Here is a 21,493-nt window from a genome sequence, read left to right on the forward strand (position 1 = left end):
AAATAACATAAAAATGGTTAGTATAAATGGGTTTTTTGTACTTTGAAGACTCAAGCACCAATTATTGGACCTTATCAACTTAAATTGCAAAATATATGTATGTAAAAGTATACTTTTGTAAAGATTGGTAATGACATGTTTGTGATAATACTGTTTCAGTGTGATCAAATAAATTTGATACCGATCGTTTACACCATGGTTTACATGTGCTCGTCGGTGTGCTTTCTGTTGTATAGTCTTGTGTCCTAGCAACGCCGGGCGGAATATACCATTTAGACAAAATTAGGTTAAGCCAGAGATTCGTAAAAAGTTGAAATAAAAACGAAAAAAACATGAATTGCCTGTACCTTACAAAACATATGTTTTTAAAACAGCCACATCGTATTTTAATGAAAGCTATTTTTAATGAGTAGACCCAAACCCATTTTTTTTGTTCTGATGAAGTGCCGACTTCCCTCTTCCAGTTGGATTGATCTGGTCCAGTTCTCTTCCGCCAACAAACAGCAGCGCGTAGAAGTTAAGTTCTGAGGTAATTAATACGAAGAAATGCAAATATTTTATGCACTTTTTTGAGGCTGTTTTTGTAAAAAAAACATAGTTTTCAGGAACTTACTTTACTTTTTAGCTGTTGCAGTGACCTTCTGTCGTTTTCCATGGAAACAAACTGCCTATCAACGTTAGCGGTTGGCAGCATGTTGGACCAAACTCTTCAGTCGTTTAAAGACTAATCAACACTGAAAGCCAGCACATTTTAAATGTTCTTAATCATTGTAACTTTACTAGCTTCACAACTGATTAATATGCATTTTGTAGCTTGCTGAGCCGAATAGTGACAAACGGATATCCCTTTTTTGTCTGTTATTTTCATCCAACTGTAAAGATGACTTTTGTTCATCAGCTGGTTAGACGCTAATAATTATCAAGCCCTTAATAACTTGTTGTTCCTGTGTTATTATATTTACAGTCTATGGTTATAACCCAAGTCTGATGTGGGTTAGTCAGTAACCATCCTGGTATCTGATACATAATCTGCAGGATATGATTGCTGTGAGATGCAGTCTGTAATTTTAGATTGAAATTATGTAAAAGTAAAGGTTTTTGGAAACAATATATAACATATTGCACAAACATAAACTTTCCATTTTCATCTGAAACAGTTGGAAAGGCTGTACAATGAATGAAAATGTTGAATTTGTAGGGCACCCTGGATTCCTGTACAATTAGTTTATTGGTTCTCCCCTTCAGAAATTATTTTTCACAGTTCTAAACGATGTCGTGGTACATATTTGAAAAGGTTGTTTATACAAACCATAGAAAAACAAAACAACAAAACAAAAAACAGACATGTTTTTCTTCCTAGTGAAGTTCAGTGGTTATTTCATCATTTGCTGCTTCTTTGCACTAAGATATCACACTTCACCTCTCCCTTCAGTAGACTTTGCTTATTGATATTCTTTAATGAATGATAACTTTTGTTCCTCTTGTGTCCATTCCACAGCAGATGGAGAACTTCATCCTGTACGAGGAACTCGGGAAGGGCAGCAGCTCTGTGGTCTATAAAGGAAGAAGAAAGGGCAATCTGAACTATGTAGCCATCATCTGCACAGACAAAGCCAAGAGACCTGAGATCACCAACCATGTAGGACAGAGCTTCACATTTTACAAACATGTTAAGACATGACATACTTAACATTACTGTATAGCTATATTGAAAGTGGCCTGATCTCTCTCAATATTAGTTAAATGACTGCTGAGAGTGATATTGCTCTGTTATGTACCCCCTGTTAACAGGGAAACAATACATTTTTAACACTAAGTTATCCTTTGACTTTAGACTTACGTGCCCTTTTCCCCCCAAAAAAATCTATAAAAGTCATCTATTCAAAGTGCACACAAAAAACTACAGGATTGTTGGTTACCTGCCGTATCCACTAAATGATGTCTTGAATTGTTCCCTGTCAGGTACGTCTCAGTCTTGAGCTGAAACATCCTAACATCGTGTCCTTCTATGAATGGTATGAGACAAGTAACCACCTCTGGTTGGTGGTGGAGCTCTGCACAGGTCAGTTAATATTTCCGGGCACTTCTGATGACAGTCACTCATGAACCATTAATGCTGAGGATTTTGTGCTGTTTTTCAGCCGTTAGCTGTGACACCTGAAATGAGAAATGCATTTTTAATAAACCGAGAACTGAATGACATCACAAATAGTTATCAGTGTATAAAGCAACAATTTTAAAGAAATGGATTAATGACTGATATTCTTTTCACTCGCGCCCTTAACAACCCAGCAGCAACTAAGTTTGAATAAATGAAGTGGCTTTTAAGCTAGGGTAATCTTCTCTCTGTTGTGTCAATCATTTCCTCATGTATGCTGATCTCTCTTTTCCCTCTTTCTCCCATGTCTCTATCAGGTGGTTCCCTGGAGTCAGTAATAGATCATGATGGATGTCTTTCAGAAGATGTGGTGAGGAGGTTTGGATGGGACCTGGTGAAAGGACTGAAATACATCCACGAGCTGGGAATCATTTTCTCTGATTTGAATCCTGCCAAGGTTTGCGTCTTAATTCCTGTTGATACAAAACTACTTGTATAACAAAAAATATGTGATTCAATACTCTCCTTTTGTTTCCCATAGATCCTTTTGGACGGTAGTGGTATTCTGAAGTTGGGTAACTTCTGTCTGTCAAAGGGAGAAGGGGAGACACGGGAGGATTTCTTAGCCATGCTCTCTACATTTGAGAGTAGAGAAGATCGAGACACCAAAGAAAACACTGACGACCTGCAGAAAAGAATACAAGGTCAGATTACCACTTCATCCTGTTGGTTTTCTTTTGACGCTTACAACCAAGCCAGTATTATGTTATTATTATTATAAGGTGTGGCGCAATCTGTGAAGGGTTCAGTTCACAGCCTACTGCTGCTGTATGTTTTGCATCACATCTTTTGATGGAGTCAGAAAGTGAACGGCTCTTTAAGTGTATTTACTTATTATGACTGAAGAATCTCAACTGAGACCAAAACATCCCAAGTGAACATACAACCCCAACCCCCCAAATAATCACGTCGTCATTAACTGATGTGCCAGTGAAATGATGTAACTGAAGAGATGCGCTTGTTTCGTGCACCTTTGGAGCTGCTGTGTGGAACAACTCTCAGTTTGACGACGTCATGAGGACAGACAGCAGAGACAGAGGCTGTACATTTGCTGACATGGTTGTTCTATCACAATAATAAAAGACATTTTGGAGAAAGTAAACTGTTTGATAACTACGTGAAGAAGTCATTAAGGACCAAGGATAAGAACGCTTTTTTTTTCCCTTCCTAATTCCAATACATGTATGTATTTATATTTCCAGGTTCTCCAGTTTACAGCTCTCCAGAGGTTTTACAGGGATCAGAAAATACTATGAGTTCTGATCTGTGGGCTCTGGGTTGCATACTCCATTACATGTATACAGGTACCTACACACACACACACACACACACACACACACACACACACACACACACACACACACACACACACACACACACACACACACACACACACACACACACACACACACACACACACACACACACACACTTGCAGGCACACAGTAAGAGAGACTTAGTCACAGCTACACAGGCACAGACACAAAAACAGACAACCAGACAACAGAGGGGAGCACAAACTAACTATTTTAAGAAGAGACAAATCATTAGGGGCTAAGAGAAAAGAAGGTCTAAATAATAATAAACAATAAATATTAAATCAATAAATTAAAATCTGAGTGTGGGCGCAGGGCCGGATATCCAAATAAACAATGTATGTAACGTGTATTTGTACTTTATATTGTGAAACTCCACCTGTGTCTGTGTTTCAGGTAAACCTCCTTTCTATTCGGACAGCCACGCTGAACTTACCAAGATGATTTTACTTCAGGAACCGCCACCTCCCAGACAGACAGGTGACACACACACTCACTCACATTCATACACAAACACACACGCGAGAACAAAGACGCGCGGTGTGCGATGGTTAAAAAGTTCTATTGAATTCTTCGAGGTTGTTTGTCGGTTTGTTGAGGACAGCTCTACCTGGCTTGAGTCATCATTTTTTTGGTTTTGTTTTTAACTCCTGTTTTGTTTTCTGCAGCGTGTTCATCCAGTCCTCCGAGTGAAGATTTCCAGAATCTTCTGAAAGGCTTGCTTGGCAAAAACCCAGATAAGAGGTCATGCTCACGGAGAGAGACACGAAGACACACACAAACACACTTAGCGAGTCCGACACAGACTCTTTTCTTCTGCCTCTGTAATAACTAGCAGTAAACCAAGTCTCAGATTGTATTTTAGTTTACGACTCCATGTGATTGTGACAAGGTAAAAAGCCCATATGATCATTTATTGAGGGCAGATTGGAGCTTCAGTTCTCTTGAACTGTCTGAGACGTCTTCTGGACTTTAAGCAGTATTTTGACTTCAGGTTGCTACTTCCTTTGGCATGTCATCCCTCGTGTCATGTTATGGTGTTCTGATTTGGTTTTCGCTTTGTTGTTGTTTAGGATGGACTGGCCAGAGTTGTTAGAGCACCATTTCTGGACAGATTTACGAAAGGAAGAAGAGCAGTATGTTGAAGAGGAAGATGGAGAAGACGTGGATGTAGAAGGGGATCAGGAGGAAAAGAACGGCTTCGAAGGTGTCAATTCTGTTAGCTTGAGGTGTGTTCACACATAATTATTTCACTTAAATTTACAGTCTTTTGTTGATTCAGTCGATTCCCTTACAGTTCCCTGAATGGAATAACTTGTGTTATTGTTTGTCTTTGCAATATCTTCGCAGTCAAACGAGGATCCCTGAGGCTTCCCCTCCAGGAGAGGCAGAAAAGCTTCCCAACAGCCGCTCCGCCATTCCCCTGCCAACCCATAGGGTCGCCAAGAAATTCATCTTGTCACAGGCAACAGGACCATCAGACAGAAAGACTGATATCCAACACTCTGATCGACACACAACCTGTGGGACCTCAGGGAACAGCCAGGGCGCGGATGTTGAGGTGGGAAAGGAGACAGAAGGAAGAGAGGATTCTCAGACAGAAGGTTACCCCGAGCTAACGGCGGCTCAGCTGACGTGCCACACCCAGCAACCCAACAAGTCATTCACACGAGGTAACACATCACCTCGTGTCTGCGTTTGGGACTGATGTGTGACTGTTTAAATGTCCTTTCTATAGTTGACCTTTGTGCGTGAGGACGTTAGTCACATTACTTGCTGTATTTATGGAAAGCTGTTATCACCAGCATAGCTTTGAGAAAGGCTGTTTCCAAGCAGCTATACAAATGACAAGCAGGATCAACAAACACTCCTGCACAAAAAAGGAGTATCTTATAAGGTGCTTTTTTTTTTTTTTACAGTAACATCTGTATACACAAGCGCAGTGAGCTGGTTCCAATGATAAGACATATTTGTTCAAGGCCATCGTTTTTCAATTAATTGCAAACATTCAGCTGTGATTTACTTCATTTTACACACGTGTGGCCTCGAGTGAGAGACGCACAGATCTGTGAGAAATTGAAACAAAAAGTGATAACTTGACCCCCGACAGAAAGGGGATCTGGTCAGGTTTGGAGAGCGGTTTTGGTCCACTTGTCCCAATAGTCTGTCCTGGACATCGATAACTGAAGGATGAAGGAATATCTTTTGAAGAGACGTTTGTCATCCCCGCAGTCCAGTTCCTCAACTTTTAGAATCAATGCTGAGGCACAGTAAAGCAGTTCAGTCCACACATGGCTATGAACTCTTTATTAAGGCAATTTTCCCTTAAATCATCACCTGTCATGAACTATCCTCAAAAGTCTTTTATTGTATGTTCTTTCTTCTGCAGATAATGTGTCAGAGCTCAGACCTAAAAGTGGAGTGGATGAGGACAACACTGAGGCCATATTTCTGCTCAGGTAGTCAGCCCGCTGTATTTGCTTTGTGTAAACGTCTTCAGCTAGAATTTGTAATCATCGTCTTCTTGTTCCTCCCAATGTGCTTCTTGATGGCCAGTTAGATATTTCAGTATTTCAGAAGCACTTCAAGTTGGACTGAATCCAAACCCCTTCCTTGGACAGACAAACCTACAAATACTCGTCCCTTAAGTATGCAGTCAAATACTGAACTGTTTTTAACAAGGAGGGAAAAAAAGTCTTTTCAAGAGTGTCATGGCCAAGAAGTCAGCAGCACAGGTCAAGTTTCTGATAAACAACGAGCAGACAGAAACCTAACAAACATAATATAAGCCACATGAACACATTAAAAGTCTGAAATAAATAAAGCAGAACATCTACAGATAGATGTGTTTGCCTCTACGTCATTCCACATCCACTGGAAAGAAACGAGCGAGACCAGCTCTTTCTGTAATGCGTTCCCAGGAAAGGGAGCAGCCAACTTAAATGCCCTTTTTTTCCCCCCAGTTCAGTTCTGACTTTTGTAACAGACAGTAAGATGCAAAGACTGTAAGTTGACTGATGTAGGTCAGGAATGCAGTAAACATAAAAAAGGACACGAATGGCAATCCGACACGTGCGTACCACAAACAGTGAGTGCTGAGGGATTTGATATCAGTGACGAACCTCAAAGCTCTGTGACACACAGTGTCCAGAGAATGTGCATGTTCAAAGACGTCACCGTGGTCCAATACAGACATTCAAGTCATAACAACATTAAAATGTAATTTGAGATAATGCACATGGCTTCCATCGTATTTGAACACTCAACCTTTACCTGTTCGCTGCTCTAATAAGCTACATCATTGTCAGTCTCAATCATATCGATAGCAATAATAGTTCAGTGGAACTAGTAATATATTTTAATGTTGTTTTCCTTGTTTTTTTAAGCTCCCGTGCCAACTTGAGTAGAAGCTGCAGTGTCTCAGGCTCTTCGATCCCGACCCCGGCACCTCAGGTCACAGCCATCATTGATTCTTGAATCTGTCGAACATGACCACAGCAGATAGGAGTGTTTCATGCTCATGAAATACACAATATGAACTACTGGTCAACTGTGACCAAAACAAATACACTCCAGCTGTTTGTTTGTCCTACTGAAGACTAAAATAGTTTCTTTTTAAAGTCTAACTTTAGAGGCACGGCGCCCTCTGCTTCCATCTGCTGGAGTTCAAAGTCAATGTTTCACTGCAGCTCAGGTTGACTCTTCTGCTCTGATCTTCTTAGGCCAGCACTGGGACTGACATCACATCGCAGGTGAAAGCTCTTCTCCATACTGACTCTGATCTCACCGTCACCCCAATAATGGACAACCCAAAGGTACAGACATGCAGTACTGACTGAGCTTTTTACCACATTAAAATGCATTTACACCTTTTCAATGGTAAGAGCATTGTGAGAAGACTTTCTTGTGTTTTATTTAGTAGAACCTCCTTACACAATACACATGGATAAGCTTCACAGTACCAAACAAGAAAGCTTTATTTGTATGTGGATGATTCTCATTGTAATAAAAAGTGATGACATACTGAATTCAGTGAAACATGATAACTATGAAGCAGGGCCATAACCACATTTGACACGTGGAGACTAGAGAGCTCATACCGAGGCGCATTGTGTGACTTCTTTTTCTACTTTCCAGATTCTTAAGAGTCCTCCAGTGCGGTTTGACCCCAAAACTCTTTGTGTGCCGGCATATTCAGGTGAGTAACGTATTGGTGGTGGTAAATACGTTTTTTCTTTCTTGACTCAATAACAAATGAGATCAGATTTGATCAGGACGTGCAGAGGCCTCAGTCTGTTTTTATGCCTGCCTTTATTCCTCCCCTCCAGTTGAGAAGCTGCAGTCTCTAAGTGATGAAGAGTGGACTGTCTTCCTCCTGCAGCTCTGCTCCTCCCTTGAAGATCAGAATCTTTCCACTCCTGCTCCCCCGCCCACCACAGCCACTCGTGCCAGACTCAACCTGCTGTGCTACCTTTGTTGTGTGGTTGGACATAAAGTTGTTGCTAACAGGCTGATTAACTCAACATTGGTATAACAATTTCTATTGACTTAAAATTAAGACTGTCAAATGTGTATTGTGATTCAACTCTAAAACTCAGCAATCGTGACGAATCACATTTATGATCCGGGTTTGAAATTCCATTACTTTGGCTTTTATATGTTAAAATGGTTTGGCTTCTTTTCCATCACTGACTACACAGAGGCACTGCAGAGGCTTCTCCATGGTGCACCTAACAGGACAACATAGCATGGGAGAAAAAAAGGAAAAAAAACCCTTCTTAAAATCCCCAATGTGATAATGATGCACAATCATTAGATCGAATCAACAAATACATTTTAAAGTATGTGGGAATATTTTTAACTTGGTAGGATCATTGTCCCTGTTTTATACTTAGTATATAATTCCTTATTTTTTGTGAACTCTTAACAAATTTTTTTGTGTTTGAATGTAATTTCATTTTCCTCTATGACGTTTGCTTTAACAGAAAGTATTTGAGCGGGCTGCTGGTTGCTCAGTAGTTAGTGTGCGCGGCCCGTGGACAGAGGCTGTAATCCTCGGAGCGGGCAGCACGGGTTCCTGTACCTGTGGCTCCTTTCTTTTCTAACTCTAACCAATGAAAATGTACACACAAAAGACCTTTAAGATATACAAGTAGTGTATTAATGTTGTGTAGTAATACTTTGTCCATACTGCTACTGTGTCCTATTCACCTTCAGACCTTAAACATGATGAAGTGTTTAAACCTTTGTTTTTTGTTTTTTTCAGAGTCAGTTTGAACAAGCTTATACAATGCCTTAATGAAACTAGAACCCACTCACATATACTGAAGTCATTTTCTTACAGATGAGGTTTTTAATCTTGTAGGATTTTCTTCTCTCTGTTTTTGTCGCTCAGCTTCCAGTATTGACCCATCAGCTACGACACGCCCCAAACTGGGATATGTAAGTACAAGGTGTTTATGTTCTTTCTATGATGTTTAGGATAGAAAAGGACAGTCCCGTGTTGATATGTGAAAAGAAAACTGGACTGCTGCAATGTTTTATTGAATGAAATGTATCTTCTTTTTTTTACAGGAAGAGCAAGGTTCTCAGAGTGATGGGTCTGCTCGCGCTGCATTGTACCCAACTTGGAGATGAAAGTCCTGTCTCTGAGGTCTGAAATACACACACACACACACACACACACACACACACACACACACACACACACACACACACACACACACACACACACACACACACACACACACACACACACACACACACACACACACACACACACACACACACACACACACACTCAGTGCTATTTTATAACTCGATTTTGTTCACAGTGAGTAGAATGTTATCACTCTGGACTGAAACATATCTCTGAGTATAAAAAAAAATCAGCACAGTGAAACATTGACTTTGATTTTAACTCCAGAAAAGTAAAGTATAAGGGTCATTTTAAACTCTTAATGACATGCATTCTGTAACCTTGATGAAGTTTTTAAGAACCTTTTAAACTGCAGTACTAGTTTGTACCACGTGGTGGCAGGACATGCTTACACCAAGGGGAAAGGCCCTCCAATGCACTAGTGCACCAAAGTTATTGTAATTGTCGAGAGTTTAATTTATACATCAAGTGAGTAGTTGTTAATTTATCTACAGTAAATCCTGCTTCAGCTTGAAATGCAAAATGTTGGGTTGTTATCCCTGCTGTTTGGAGAAATGTCACCAACATGTTTCCACAGATGACTCCATCCTCACTCTAACTGTACGAGTAATAGAATTTACCAGTAGGTGGCATTAAAAACCTACAAGACAACTCTTTCACAAGAGTCTCTCTCTCTCTCTCTCTCTCTCTCTCTCTCTCTCTCTCTCTCCCTCTCCCTCTCCCTCTCCCTCTCCCTCTCCCTCCCCCATATCCACTCAGTCTCCCCTCTGGTAAAATGAGTTTTAATAGTGTTCCGTTTGTCGTCATAACATGTCTAGTCATAGATGCATTTGAGAAGAAGTGTGCATGGTAATCAGTATGGAGAGACATAAGACTTTTTGCTCTTATATGATACCATGAAACAAAACTCTGACTCTGTAATAAAGTGAAGAGATAATATTACAATTTGTTAAAGTATTGATGGGACAAAGTAGATACTTTTCAGAGACATCTCGCTCGCCTGCTCTACTTCAATCATTGACATTTTTTTTTTTTTTTACCTCACCCTGAGAAGAAGAATGAGCTGATGTTTGCCAGGAGGATGACCATGTTGATGTTAGTGACAGAAACAGTGCTGCATATGAGAGCAGCAGCTCACGCCAAAAAAAAAAAAAAAGAGACTTGAGCTTTGTAATCATTATATTAACATAAGTACATTAAAAAAGGACCAAAAACAATAATTGTTTCCCCAATGATGAAATATTTGATCAGGTCTACAGGAAGAGGAAGACTGTGCCTTGATTAGTTGAAAAGGTTGAACTGTTTTCAACCACATGAAGACTTCTAGTCCATGAGTACGCTGATATGATAACAAGAAGTGTATCTTATATAATACACATTAATATAAACTTACATGTTTGTCAGTTTTTATTTTAAGCTCATGATGTCAAACCTTTTTTTATTTTAATGTTTATTATGTTCATTTATTTAACATGTTTTCAGGACTAAGGCTATCCATTTTAAAAATATAACTCTAATAGAGTAATCCTATGTAAAGTAATAGGACATGCTTATTTACACACAGAAGTCCCCGGACAGACACACGAAGTTCAGATACCTCAAACACACACACACACACACACACACACACACACACACACACACACACACACACACACACACACACACACAGTGTTAGACAGAGGGCTGAACTCATAAAAGCAGGTTTGGACCTAAGATCCAGGAGCGTCTCTAACTTAACCTCAAACATAAACACATTATATGTTTGACTGTCTCTCTCTCTCTATCTCTCTCTCTCTCTCTCTCTCTCTCTCTTTTCTCTACCTGCTCTCTACTCTGCTTTGTTTCTCTTTCTGCTCGTTCACAAACATTTACTCTCAATGAAATCCGTTCTCGCTACAGGGGCTCCGACTTCACATCCGCTCCCATTCCTGGTTTGTCCTTTTCTTCTCTTCCAACACTTGTTCTGACACAGCTACTGAGTCGTCACGGCGATTTACAAAATGGCCGACAGTGGCATGGCAGTGGGTTTTTTTTCAGGGGGCTTGTTGTTAAAGACAAATGGCGGAACGTTTTTTCCGCTCCAACCCTAACGTTTCTGCTGCTGCTGCCGTAGGATGACAAATTGTTAAGAAAAGGACAAAGCTGTTCGACTGTGCCAGTGTGTCTTTGTGTTTCAGTTTGTGTCCATGGCTGTGTGTGTCTATCTATAGACTCAGCAGGGGTTCTCTCTTCCTGTGTATTTAAGTGTACAGAGGCTTCTTCAGACGTGTTCGTGTGTCACTCAGCAGGGGTCCTGCGTATGAAGTTGTGTGTGTCTTTTTCCCTATCTGAGTGTTTATTGCGAGTGTGTGTGTGTGTGTGTGTGGACATGCAGATGACCATAAAACAACAGATACTTGTGTGTGTTTTTTCTCAGCAGGGGTTCTCCTGCTGCTGTCCTGCTGATTGGAGTTTCAGGGCTGGGCTTAGTTACCATGGTTACTGCTATATGCTTCCATCACACAAAATTGCACACACACTCAAACACTCCTCTCTGTCACTTTCTCTGTTCTCTTTCTTAAGTCCGTCTGTCTTTGTCCTTAACTCACTCTTTGTCCTCTCCAATAGAATTAAGAGAATACAATTTTATGGGTTAGTGTCACTAACTTACACAAGGAAGCCGTGCTTTCAAAACCAACTCAATATCATTTTCCCCTTCACTTATCATCCCTCATAAAGTTTTCTGTGGCTTCACAGCGGTTTAGCCCGTAATGCCTCTACTGTGTGGGGTGTTTGATGAAGTCTAATGCATTCTCACAGCCATTTTTAGGATCCCATTCAGAGGGCTGCAGGACAGGGAGGAAGACGCTACATGGAGAATTTGTGACGACCTCTTGTAGGGAAAGCATTAGAGCTGAAGCCATCTGGTTTGTGTGAAATATGACTTAAAAAGAATCGAAACACGTTTGCATTCGTTGTCTCACGGCCAAACAGAAAGTATAGCAGTGCTTTCTGCTCAAGGTTCCTCAAAGCCTCCTCTGTTTTGTGTTACGCATCTCTTCAATAAGTGTTTCGTTGAAATTGTAAACAATTCAAAGATTTGCTGTGAATGTTTGAGCAGTGCGTTTGTTGTCGTCTTATACTTATAGATATCACATCTCCCATGACATTGAAATCTATTTTATGAAATGATCTCGGGACTTCCCTGTATGAAGCCAATTTCCCTTCTGTCTTTAAAAAAATAAATAAAAAATAATTAGACAGCTGGATACCTGAAAAATAAATGTGGGACCTGTAATTGTAATTTTACGATACTGCTTTGTCTCTCCTCTCATCTTTGCAAAGACAATTCTTGTTTAAGCTTTTAAGTTTCTTTAATTCCCTGAACCTGCTGTTTGTATGCTTTCATTATTCATCCGGCTTTCCCAAGGGTTGTCACACAGTCACTGCTCCTGAGCACATGTGTATGTGCCATACTTGTGAGTGTATGTGGAAAACCCTTTGTGTTGTGTTGGGACGTTGTTTTATTCCCTGTGCCACTTGTGTTGTTTATGGTTAATGGAGTGCACATGTTTATGTTTACTTGTGTGCATTGATTTGCATTATTTGATCAGAGAGTATGTTGAAGCTGGGATAATTAATATACTTGGCGGGGGGGGAGGGGGCAGCTTTTTGACTCTGGCTCCGTGCACAGGGCTTCCTTTTAGCAACCTCTGTGTATGGGAGCAGCTGCACGACCAGCTCCAACAGGGAGAGAGAGAGAGAGAGAGAGGAGAATGCAGATTGCAATTTTTAAAAGAAGCAGAAAACAAAGATTGATATTTATAGCCCATATATAAGACTCTCACACTACTTAATTAAAAAGTAAGTTAAGGAAAGGTGAACCTTAACATATTGGCCTGTTGTGTGCCTCAAATTGTACTGACAGTGTTCAGAGCTGCTCAGGATTCCAGTGGCAAATTGATACCTGACCATGCTCATCTGTGGCTCAGGTTACACCATGGTGTTTGGGCAAAAATAACCACAAGTAATTATTTAAAAGATGGAACATATATTAGGAGAAACTGTTACCACGTCGCATTAAAACAACGAGAAAGAGAGATAGAAGCCTTCCTACCTGTACAGTCTACCTACAGTATATGTCACTGATCCCAGAACAGTCTATGTGTTACTGATCCCAGAACAGTCTATGTGTTACTGATCCCAGAACAGTCTTTATATGTGTTACTGATCCCAGAACAGTCTTTATATGTGTTACTGATCCCAGAACAGCCAGTCTTTGTGTTACTGATCCCAGAACAGCCTACCTATATTACTGATCTCAGAACAGTCTTTATGTGTTACTGATCCCAGAACAGTCTTTATATGTGTTACTGATCCCAGAACAGTCAGTCTTTGTGTTACTGATCCCAGAACAGTCTTTATTTGTGTTACTCATCCCAGAACAGCCTACCTATATTTTACTCACCCCAGAACAGTGGATCTTTGTGTTACACCTCTGAGTTACTGATCCCAGAACAGCCTACCTCTGAGTTACTGATCCCAGAACAGCCTACCTATGTGTTACTGATCCTAGAATAATCTACATTTGTGTTACTGATCCCAGATCAGCCAGCCTATATTACTTATCCCAAAGCAGCCTTCCCGTATGTTATTGACCCCAGAACAGTCTTTATTTGTTACTCATCCTAGAACATTCAGTCTTTATGTTACTGATCCCAGAACAGCCTACCTATGTGTTACTGATCCTAGAACAGCCTACCTATGTGTTACTGATCCCAGAACAGCCTACCTATGTGTTACTGATCCTAGAACAGCCTACCTATGTGTTACTGATCCCAGAACAGCCTACCTATGTGTTACTGATCCCAGAACAGCCTACCTATGTGTTACTGATCCCAGAACAGCCTACCTATGTGTTACTGATCCTAGAACAGCCTACCTATGTGTTACTGATCCCAGAACAGCCTACCTATGTGTTACTCATCCCAGAACAGCCTACCTATGTGTTACTCATCCTAGAACAGCAGGTGAGAGAGACGGCAGAGATGTGTGATAGCTACACAGAGGGCAGTTCAAAAGCAGGTAGAATGACGACAGGTCGAGAGAACAAACAATGAAGGAAAGAGTGAGGAACAGAGAGATGGAAAAAGAAAAGGTGATGAGGGAGAGATGGAGGAGAAAGGCAGACCTTGCATCAGATCACAGAAAGGAGAAGCTGGCAGTAATGCTAATGCCAGGAAGCCTGGGTCGGCATATATTAACTGTGTGTGTTTATGGATGTGAGTGAGGTGATTATTTATCAGTGTTTGCACGAGTTTTTTACCTTTATATGCGAATAGTTTTTAATGCTCAGAATCCACTTCTACTTATATATTTCTCTTGTATTTCTGTTTATATGTTCTCAACCTTTTTTCTGCTTCGTGAAAACATAATAAAAGAGAACCTTCTGAATTAGAAAACCAATAACACACTTTATTTTTAATATTTAAGGCTTGAAGTTAAATCATTCATCCTGTCAATGGTATATCTCTTTGGTTAAACATGTTCTGGGAGCAATAATATGGAAGGCAGCCATCTCAAGTTCAGTTTGAGTCTTTAGATATGATAATCATAACTTGTGATTCTTACTGACAGGAAAGCTGACCATGAAGCTTTTTTATACGGTACACACTTAGCCTATAATTTCAGGCCATTAGAGGATGAAGACTACCGTAAATTCCGTACTATTGAGCGCACCTGGATATAAGCCGCACCGGCTAAAAATAAGTAAATAAATGTATTTGTACATATATAAGCCGCACTTGATTATAAGCCGCAGGTGTCCACGCTATAACAAGAGCTATTTACACAGACGTAGGCTACCGGTAACATCCGCAAATACTGTAGCGTCCGTACGGACGTTAAAGGAGCGTTCAAATATTAATAACTTTCAATAACCCGATCACTGTCGGCCGTGACCACGCCGTTTACAGCAGAGAGCAACACACGTAACTTGCCGTAACAATCCAACTCTCTCCCCCAGCGTTCTCTCATACAGCCACTCAACACGTTCTCGCTGGTGCATTCACTGACTCTCCACATAATCGGAATTATGAACACATTATCAACTACTGACTTTACAACATGAACCGTTACAATACGAAGCCTAGCCGACGGTGTCTGTAACACGGCTGATGAAAAAGATGACCGTAATATATTTCACAAGAAAAAGTCCATCCATTCACTGCCTCAGAATGACTTCATTACTCACTTCCTCAGTCTCTGTTGTCGCTGTCAGTGTCATCTTAACGTGCAGCAGCTCTGTTAGCTTCTTTGACAGCCAGGTCGATCGCCTTTAACTTGAAAGCTGCATCATATGTATTTCTCCGTGTGTTTTCCATCATGAGGGTGCGTGCATGAAGCGCAAAATGACTGATATTAAGATCCGACGTGACGAAGTCAAATGTTTTTGCGGCAGAAGCTCATTGTCCCCCATAAAAAATCCATGCATTAGCCGCACCGGAGTAGAAGCCGCAGTGCTCCAAGTGTGAGAAAAAAGTAGCGGCTTATAGTCCGGAATTTACGGTAGTTATTATTTTTTATAGAATTTGGTGTTTAATTTTCATTTTTTTCCTCAAAGATTCAAGATTAAAAAAACAAAAAAACATTTCTCCTCCACATAGTGACAGAAAATGATGTTTGGTTCGAGGCTCACGTACAACAAAAAACATTCACACCCATTAGACTCGCATCAAATCGTGACAGCATACCAAACAACAGAAGTGGCTGTCCTGATGAAACCTCGTCCCTCTCTCCTCTCTTTCCAGGCGGTGTCCACATTAACAGAGCTTCTGAGGGAGAACCTGAGAAACAGTAAAGTAAAGCAGTTCCTGCTGCCACCACTGGGGGAGTTCCTATATCTCATCACGTCTCAGGTAAAGTGTGCATAACTCCAGTAGCAAGAAAGAGATAGTGAGAGTAGTGTGGGTAACTGATCCAAAAGAATCACATCGCTCATACCAAACACAGTTTAGTGAAATTCTGGTTCTGCATATGATCTGGTTTGCATTTATTTAAAAAACAGAGATTGCAATTACTTTCCACCACTTCTACAGTTTAAGTGTTCAGAAACAGGGATGGTCTACAATACGTGATAAGGTTTCCCATCCTTATTTTTAGAGTGCTGATATTTGGATTTATTACAATTCTTTGAACTTTGTTTTGGGGGAAATATTTCTGAATGATGTGAGACAAAAATCAAGGATTCAGAATGCAGATTTGAATGGATACAAAACTCCCACTACTATTATCAATCACTTAGTTATTAGTTCACATTTCATTTAGAATGTCCTTATATGTCCACATGTTCAATTGAAATGAGCAATATAAAATACATACATACAACTTGTTATTATTCTCGTTAGGGTTTTGAATTGAGCATTTAGCTTTGCACGCAGTCAGTTTAAGGATAGCTTTGTGAGTTTGGATGAAGATTTCTGAAACAAAAAGCCTCCAGAAATGGGTTTTCTGTCAGCTATGAAATGTAAGGTTGCTATGCTATTTCTTCTTATAAAAGAAGAAATATATACTGTAGTTATATTATATTATGATCTAAATGTCCTAAATCTGTGATGAAGTTGTATGACAAAATGGATATAACGTTTGTTATACATTCCCTCTGAAGTGCATCCTGTTTAACTGTTGCAATAACAAAAAAAACACCCCTCCCTCCAGTGCTCCTCCAGAAGCTCAGTCGCTCCGATTCATGGACACACAATGCTAGTTTAAGGACTCTTAACAACTAATAAATAAACAAAATTGCATAATTTAGAGCCTCTGTTCAAAATCAACATAGCCCTGCTTGTACTCAAAAATCCAAACATCAACATGATGTGCAAACGTCACTTTAAACAAACTATCCCTATAACTGTTTTCATTTTGAACGCACTGAACAGAAAGCTTTAAATGTGGAAGGTCATAATGAAAAGATTTCTGTATCTCTGAAGTGAGTAGAGTGGAATGAATCAAAATGAACAGAGCAGAAAACTTGTGTCAGACAGAAAGATCAAATGTTATCTTATTACCTCGGGACGACAGATCATTCCACAGTGAAAAGAACAAAACGGAGTACACTGCCATTAGGTAATGGAGTTTAAATGTACATGCTGACTAAATTGAATTGAAAGCGAATTGTCCCCCAGACCTGAAAATTACAAGCGAGAGAGAGGAAGAGCCCTCGTTTGACTCCATTAGAAAAGGTGATCCCAATTTATTTGTGGTTAACCTCAATCTAGCCGGCCAAGTAGATTAAGTGTAAGATTTGTATTTACATGACTGATGGATAACCTTCAAAAATCAATCCCCTTGCCTGATTACACGTCGTACTCTCCTGAAGCCGTGGACAATCTCATCATTGCCTGGAGAAGCTCTTAATAAATTGACTTTTCAGCTCCTGCAAGAGCGAGTGCTTCTCCTCCAAGGCCAGAGGGTGCGTACTGAAAAATAACCTGATAATTAACTGATTCTCTCTCCTCCCTCGGAAGTCAGGGGCGGCTTTTTAAAGGTGCTTTCACCTGTTTGGAGTCATTATACCGGACTTGCCTGTCACTCTCTTTATATACAGCTTTAATCTGTACACCCTTTGAATACTATAATGACGGCATTCAAATCTAATTTCCCCTAAAACTTTTGTTCATGTAATGAAAAAGTAAGGTCAAGTTGGATGTTAGTCAGACTGAATGTCCTCCTGACTGGTGCTGACTCTTTGAAACTCCTCTCTCTGGTTTACTCAGGACTGGGCTTCCTGTTCAGTGTCTCTCGTTAGGTAAAACTAGCACTAACACAAACACAACGGTAACATCTTTATCAGACTTTACAGGACGTCTAACTATGGTTTGAAAGACTATAAAATATGATATAGTAGGAAAATGTTTTCTAAGATGACTACAGAAAACATCACTCCATTCCCAGAGGCATCACACAGCCCCTTGATCCATCAACATCAGTTGTCCCTAAAATTGTCATTTCAAGCGGTTCTTATGAAAATCCTGAGCATTTCATTCTGTTGGAATCAGGTGGAATCACTTTGCCCGTTTAATTGCAGGAGAAACTGTTTTTCAAAATGTGGAAAAGCCATTTAAGTGTCCCCTGGTGAAATCATCTGCTATGCCTGCTCTCTTCTTGTGCAGCAGCAGTCAATGACAACGATTCGCTGCAGCCTCCAGAGCTGACTTTATGCTCAAGGTTAGATGTAGCCTAGAGCCTGGAAAAGTAGCAGTAGAATTGGTTAGTGGTTTCAACGAAATCAAATCAAATATTCGTGGAAATAGTTAGACTTTTGTGGAGTGTGTATTCTGCATCAAGTCATTACTATACGTTTATCGCACATTTATCGTGATCTGAGGAGTAATTGAACAGTCAAACTTCTAAGTTACTGAAGCCTTTTGTAAACAGCCATTTATGTAACTTCACATATCTGTCAACTCGAGCAATCCCCTTTGTCTTTGGGAAATATGAATGGACCATTCCTTGGAAATAAAAGAGAATTCGTTTTTTTTCTTATTGTTGAGAGATTTATTTACGAGGTGAATTCACAATCGTTTATAATAAGGCTTGTTCATTGAAATTCTCGTTAAATGAATCTTGTTTTTTTTTTTGGAAATAAGAAACTCAAACGAATGGATTACAAGGAAAGGCTGTTAAATATTAATTGGTTAAACAGTCAGTTGAGTTTGGATTGTTATGAAAACATGTTCAAACATGGGCATGGTAACTTCTTAATGAAGATGTCACGGCTCCTTCACTTGGCCCTTTCCCTCACTCATCTCCTCATGTATCTCCATCCACCTTGTCTCTTTGCCTTCCTCTTCCTCCTGCTCTGCTCCTCATCTGCCCCTACCCCCCCAACATATACCCCCCCTCACCCTATCTGCCTTTCTTTGCTATGTCTCTCTATCAGGAGGAGAAGAGAGGCTCCCCAGAGGGACTATGGTTCGTTCCCGCTGCCGCCTACACTGGCTTAATGAGGAGCCTGCGGGAAGGGGTGAGTGTCTCTGTGTATGTCTGCGTGTGTCTGTTTTTGTGTCTGTGCCTGTGTAGCTGTGACTAAGTCTCTCTTACTGTGTGTGCCTGCAAGTGTGTGTGTGTGTGTGTGTGTGTGTGTGTGTGTGCGGCAGGGGATCCCTGTGAACAGTAATGATGAGGCAGCTATGGGGGCCTAAAGCGTTGTTTTGCCAGCTGCAAGTCAAGGGCATGCAGAGCAGTCACACACATGCACGCACACACACTTTTTACCTGCATCAAACACAACCCTTTACTGCTCAGCAGCCTGACCTCAGCAGCAATTAGGACCCTCCAGACACGAGCGTACAGTAGATTGAGCAGAAATGTGAATAACACTCTTCTTTCCGCTGGCTCTCTCACTTTGTTTGTTTCCTCTCTTTCTCTTCCGCATTAATTAGACCTCCCTTATCATCCAAACATATATGACATCTCTGAATGGTTCAAAAGTGAACTGAATGACAAACGCGTTTTTTTGTCAATCATCGGCCGGTGATTAGAAATGGACTGGGTCTCATTTCCGTTAAAGTTCTGCAGTACGAGGCGCTGTCTCCTCCGTCCTGCACTCTGAACTTTGTACATGGCAGGCTTTGAAATTGGCTCCACTTTTTTTTTTTTTTTTTAAACCAACAGCGTGTTTGTTACTGCATTCAGTGGAGTCAGTGCCCCCGTGTCCCATGATGAGCATTAATTACAGCGTTCTTCTTTGTAGCCCTCTCCTTTTTGTTTCCCTACCTGCTCGGCCATTGCTGCTAAATATGCACACTTTAGGGAGATGAGACTCAAATCTAAAGTGAAAGAGAAGCGGGAGAGAAGGACACGGGAGAATGCGGTTTTGTCTCCCACAGTAAGAGGGGGGTCTCACTGTGGTGCCGAATGAATATAGATGAAACTCTGGTCTGCACTTGTCAGCTAGTACCTACTGTTGCTTCATTACCACTGGGAGTGTAAGGAGGTGGGGGCAGATGAACAGAGGAAAGGTGTGTGTGTGTGTGTGTGTGTGTGTGTGTGTGTGTGTGTGTGTGTGTGTGTGTGTGAGAGTGTGTGTGACAGAAGCATAGTGAGGGGTTGTGGGGAGGAGAGGGGAGGCTGACTTATTTATCATTATTGAGCTGTGAGAGTAGGCTGACTGAAGCACACACACACACACACACACACACACACACACACACACACACAGCCGTAGGGACCAGACACTCATCGCCAGACCCTGCCTCCCTGTCTTTCTAACTCTCCCTCTCTCCCCTCTGTCTCTCCGTCTCTCTCTCTTTGACGATCTGTGTTTTCTTGTGAATGAACGAGTTTATTTGCTATTTTATTACTGAGCTGTCTATGTCACTTAACTTTGTCTCATGGGCATTAACACTTCCTGGAGTGAACAAAGGGGTCACACAGCCAGCTGTACTTCCAAACCAGCCATATGACTACATACTAATTAAATATAAAATATAATTCATCTAATAAACAAATGTACATTTGTGTAGAAATTAACAAAATAAAGACAGTTTTGGGCTTGTTAGCCTTTTTCACGATCCATGACATAACTGCTATCACTGGAGTTTGTGCTGGAGAAAGTTTGGAGATAGAAGTAGATGATAGAATATTTCTATTGAATACACTCAAAATGAATGAATGAAACCTGTGTAGGCCCTAAAGGGGGAGTTTGTCTTGTGTTACTTAAACTAGTAAAGGTTCTTTGATTGCAGCTTGGCTGGCTAATGCTAGCATGTTCTCAGCAGATTATCAGCCGAGTCCCGAGCTTGTCTGTCACCACAACTTGAGCACTTGACCTCCAGCTAGTTACTTTATCACCAAACTCCAGCAACACTCTTTAACAAGGGTGTAAAAATGAATTTCTCTGTGTCACTTTTGCTTGGAGCTAGCCTTCACTCATTATACATGAACAGCTGTGATAAGCCTCTCGAAGGGCAACTCATATTCTGCTTCCAACAAACCCGCTTGTTGAGCTAGTTCCTCTGCTTCCTCTCAAAAACAATTACACACTCTTACATTGATGCATCGTCCAGACACATACGAGTTCATCATATCATTTCAGCCCATCACAGATATCTCTGTCAGCATACGGAGCAAGTTGGCCAATGACTGACAAGAAAGACTGTTAAGCATTCAGTTTATACCGAGGATATAATGTACTTCCTGGATAATCCAGCCATGGGTCAGACAGATATTTGAAACGTCAGACAGAATTGACAGAGCTTCTCAAACCTTACTGCAAGAGAGGAACATGGGAGACAGACAGACAGACAGACAGACAGACAGACAGACAGACAGACAGACAGACAGACAGACAGACAGACAGACAGACAGACAGACAGA

At 40.7% G+C, this 21,493-nt stretch overlaps 1 protein-coding gene across 5 annotated transcripts in view; it reads left to right on the top strand.

Moving 5' to 3' along the window:
- Positions 1–276: 276 nt before the first annotated feature.
- ulk4 (unc-51 like kinase 4) overlaps positions 277–21,493 on the top strand; it is a 70,249-nt gene continuing 49,032 nt past the window's right edge. The window contains exons 1-20 of one of the 5 annotated variants that reach the window (XM_079343028.1): positions 277–529; positions 1,199–1,231; positions 1,499–1,639; positions 1,963–2,062; positions 2,416–2,555; positions 2,640–2,802; positions 3,361–3,462; positions 3,871–3,954; positions 4,143–4,218; positions 4,548–4,703; positions 4,825–5,147; positions 5,864–5,933; positions 6,861–6,927; positions 7,197–7,289; positions 7,612–7,672; positions 7,803–8,002; positions 8,870–8,916; positions 9,049–9,127; positions 15,925–16,032; positions 19,056–19,139. In XM_079343028.1, coding sequence (XP_079199154.1) covers positions 1,502–1,639; positions 1,963–2,062; positions 2,416–2,555; positions 2,640–2,802; positions 3,361–3,462; positions 3,871–3,954; positions 4,143–4,218; positions 4,548–4,703; positions 4,825–5,147; positions 5,864–5,933; positions 6,861–6,927; positions 7,197–7,289; positions 7,612–7,672; positions 7,803–8,002; positions 8,870–8,916; positions 9,049–9,127; positions 15,925–16,032; positions 19,056–19,139 — 2,091 coding nt within the window. In that variant the 5' untranslated portion in view covers positions 277–529; positions 1,199–1,231; positions 1,499–1,501. Of the gene's footprint in view, positions 530–1,198; positions 1,232–1,498; positions 1,640–1,962; positions 2,063–2,415; positions 2,556–2,639; positions 2,803–3,360; positions 3,463–3,870; positions 3,955–4,142; positions 4,219–4,547; positions 4,704–4,824; positions 5,148–5,863; positions 5,934–6,860; positions 6,928–7,196; positions 7,290–7,611; positions 7,673–7,802; positions 8,003–8,869; positions 8,917–9,048; positions 9,128–15,924; positions 16,033–19,055; positions 19,140–21,493 lie in introns of those variants that run through there. The other 4 variants (XM_079343027.1, XM_079343029.1, XM_079343030.1 and 1 more) reach the window with 4 other exon arrangements.

The sequence above is a fragment of the Symphodus melops genome, assembly GCF_947650265.1.
Source record: "Symphodus melops genome assembly, chromosome: 5".
In the NCBI taxonomy this organism is placed as follows: Eukaryota; Metazoa; Chordata; class Actinopteri; order Labriformes; family Labridae; genus Symphodus; species Symphodus melops.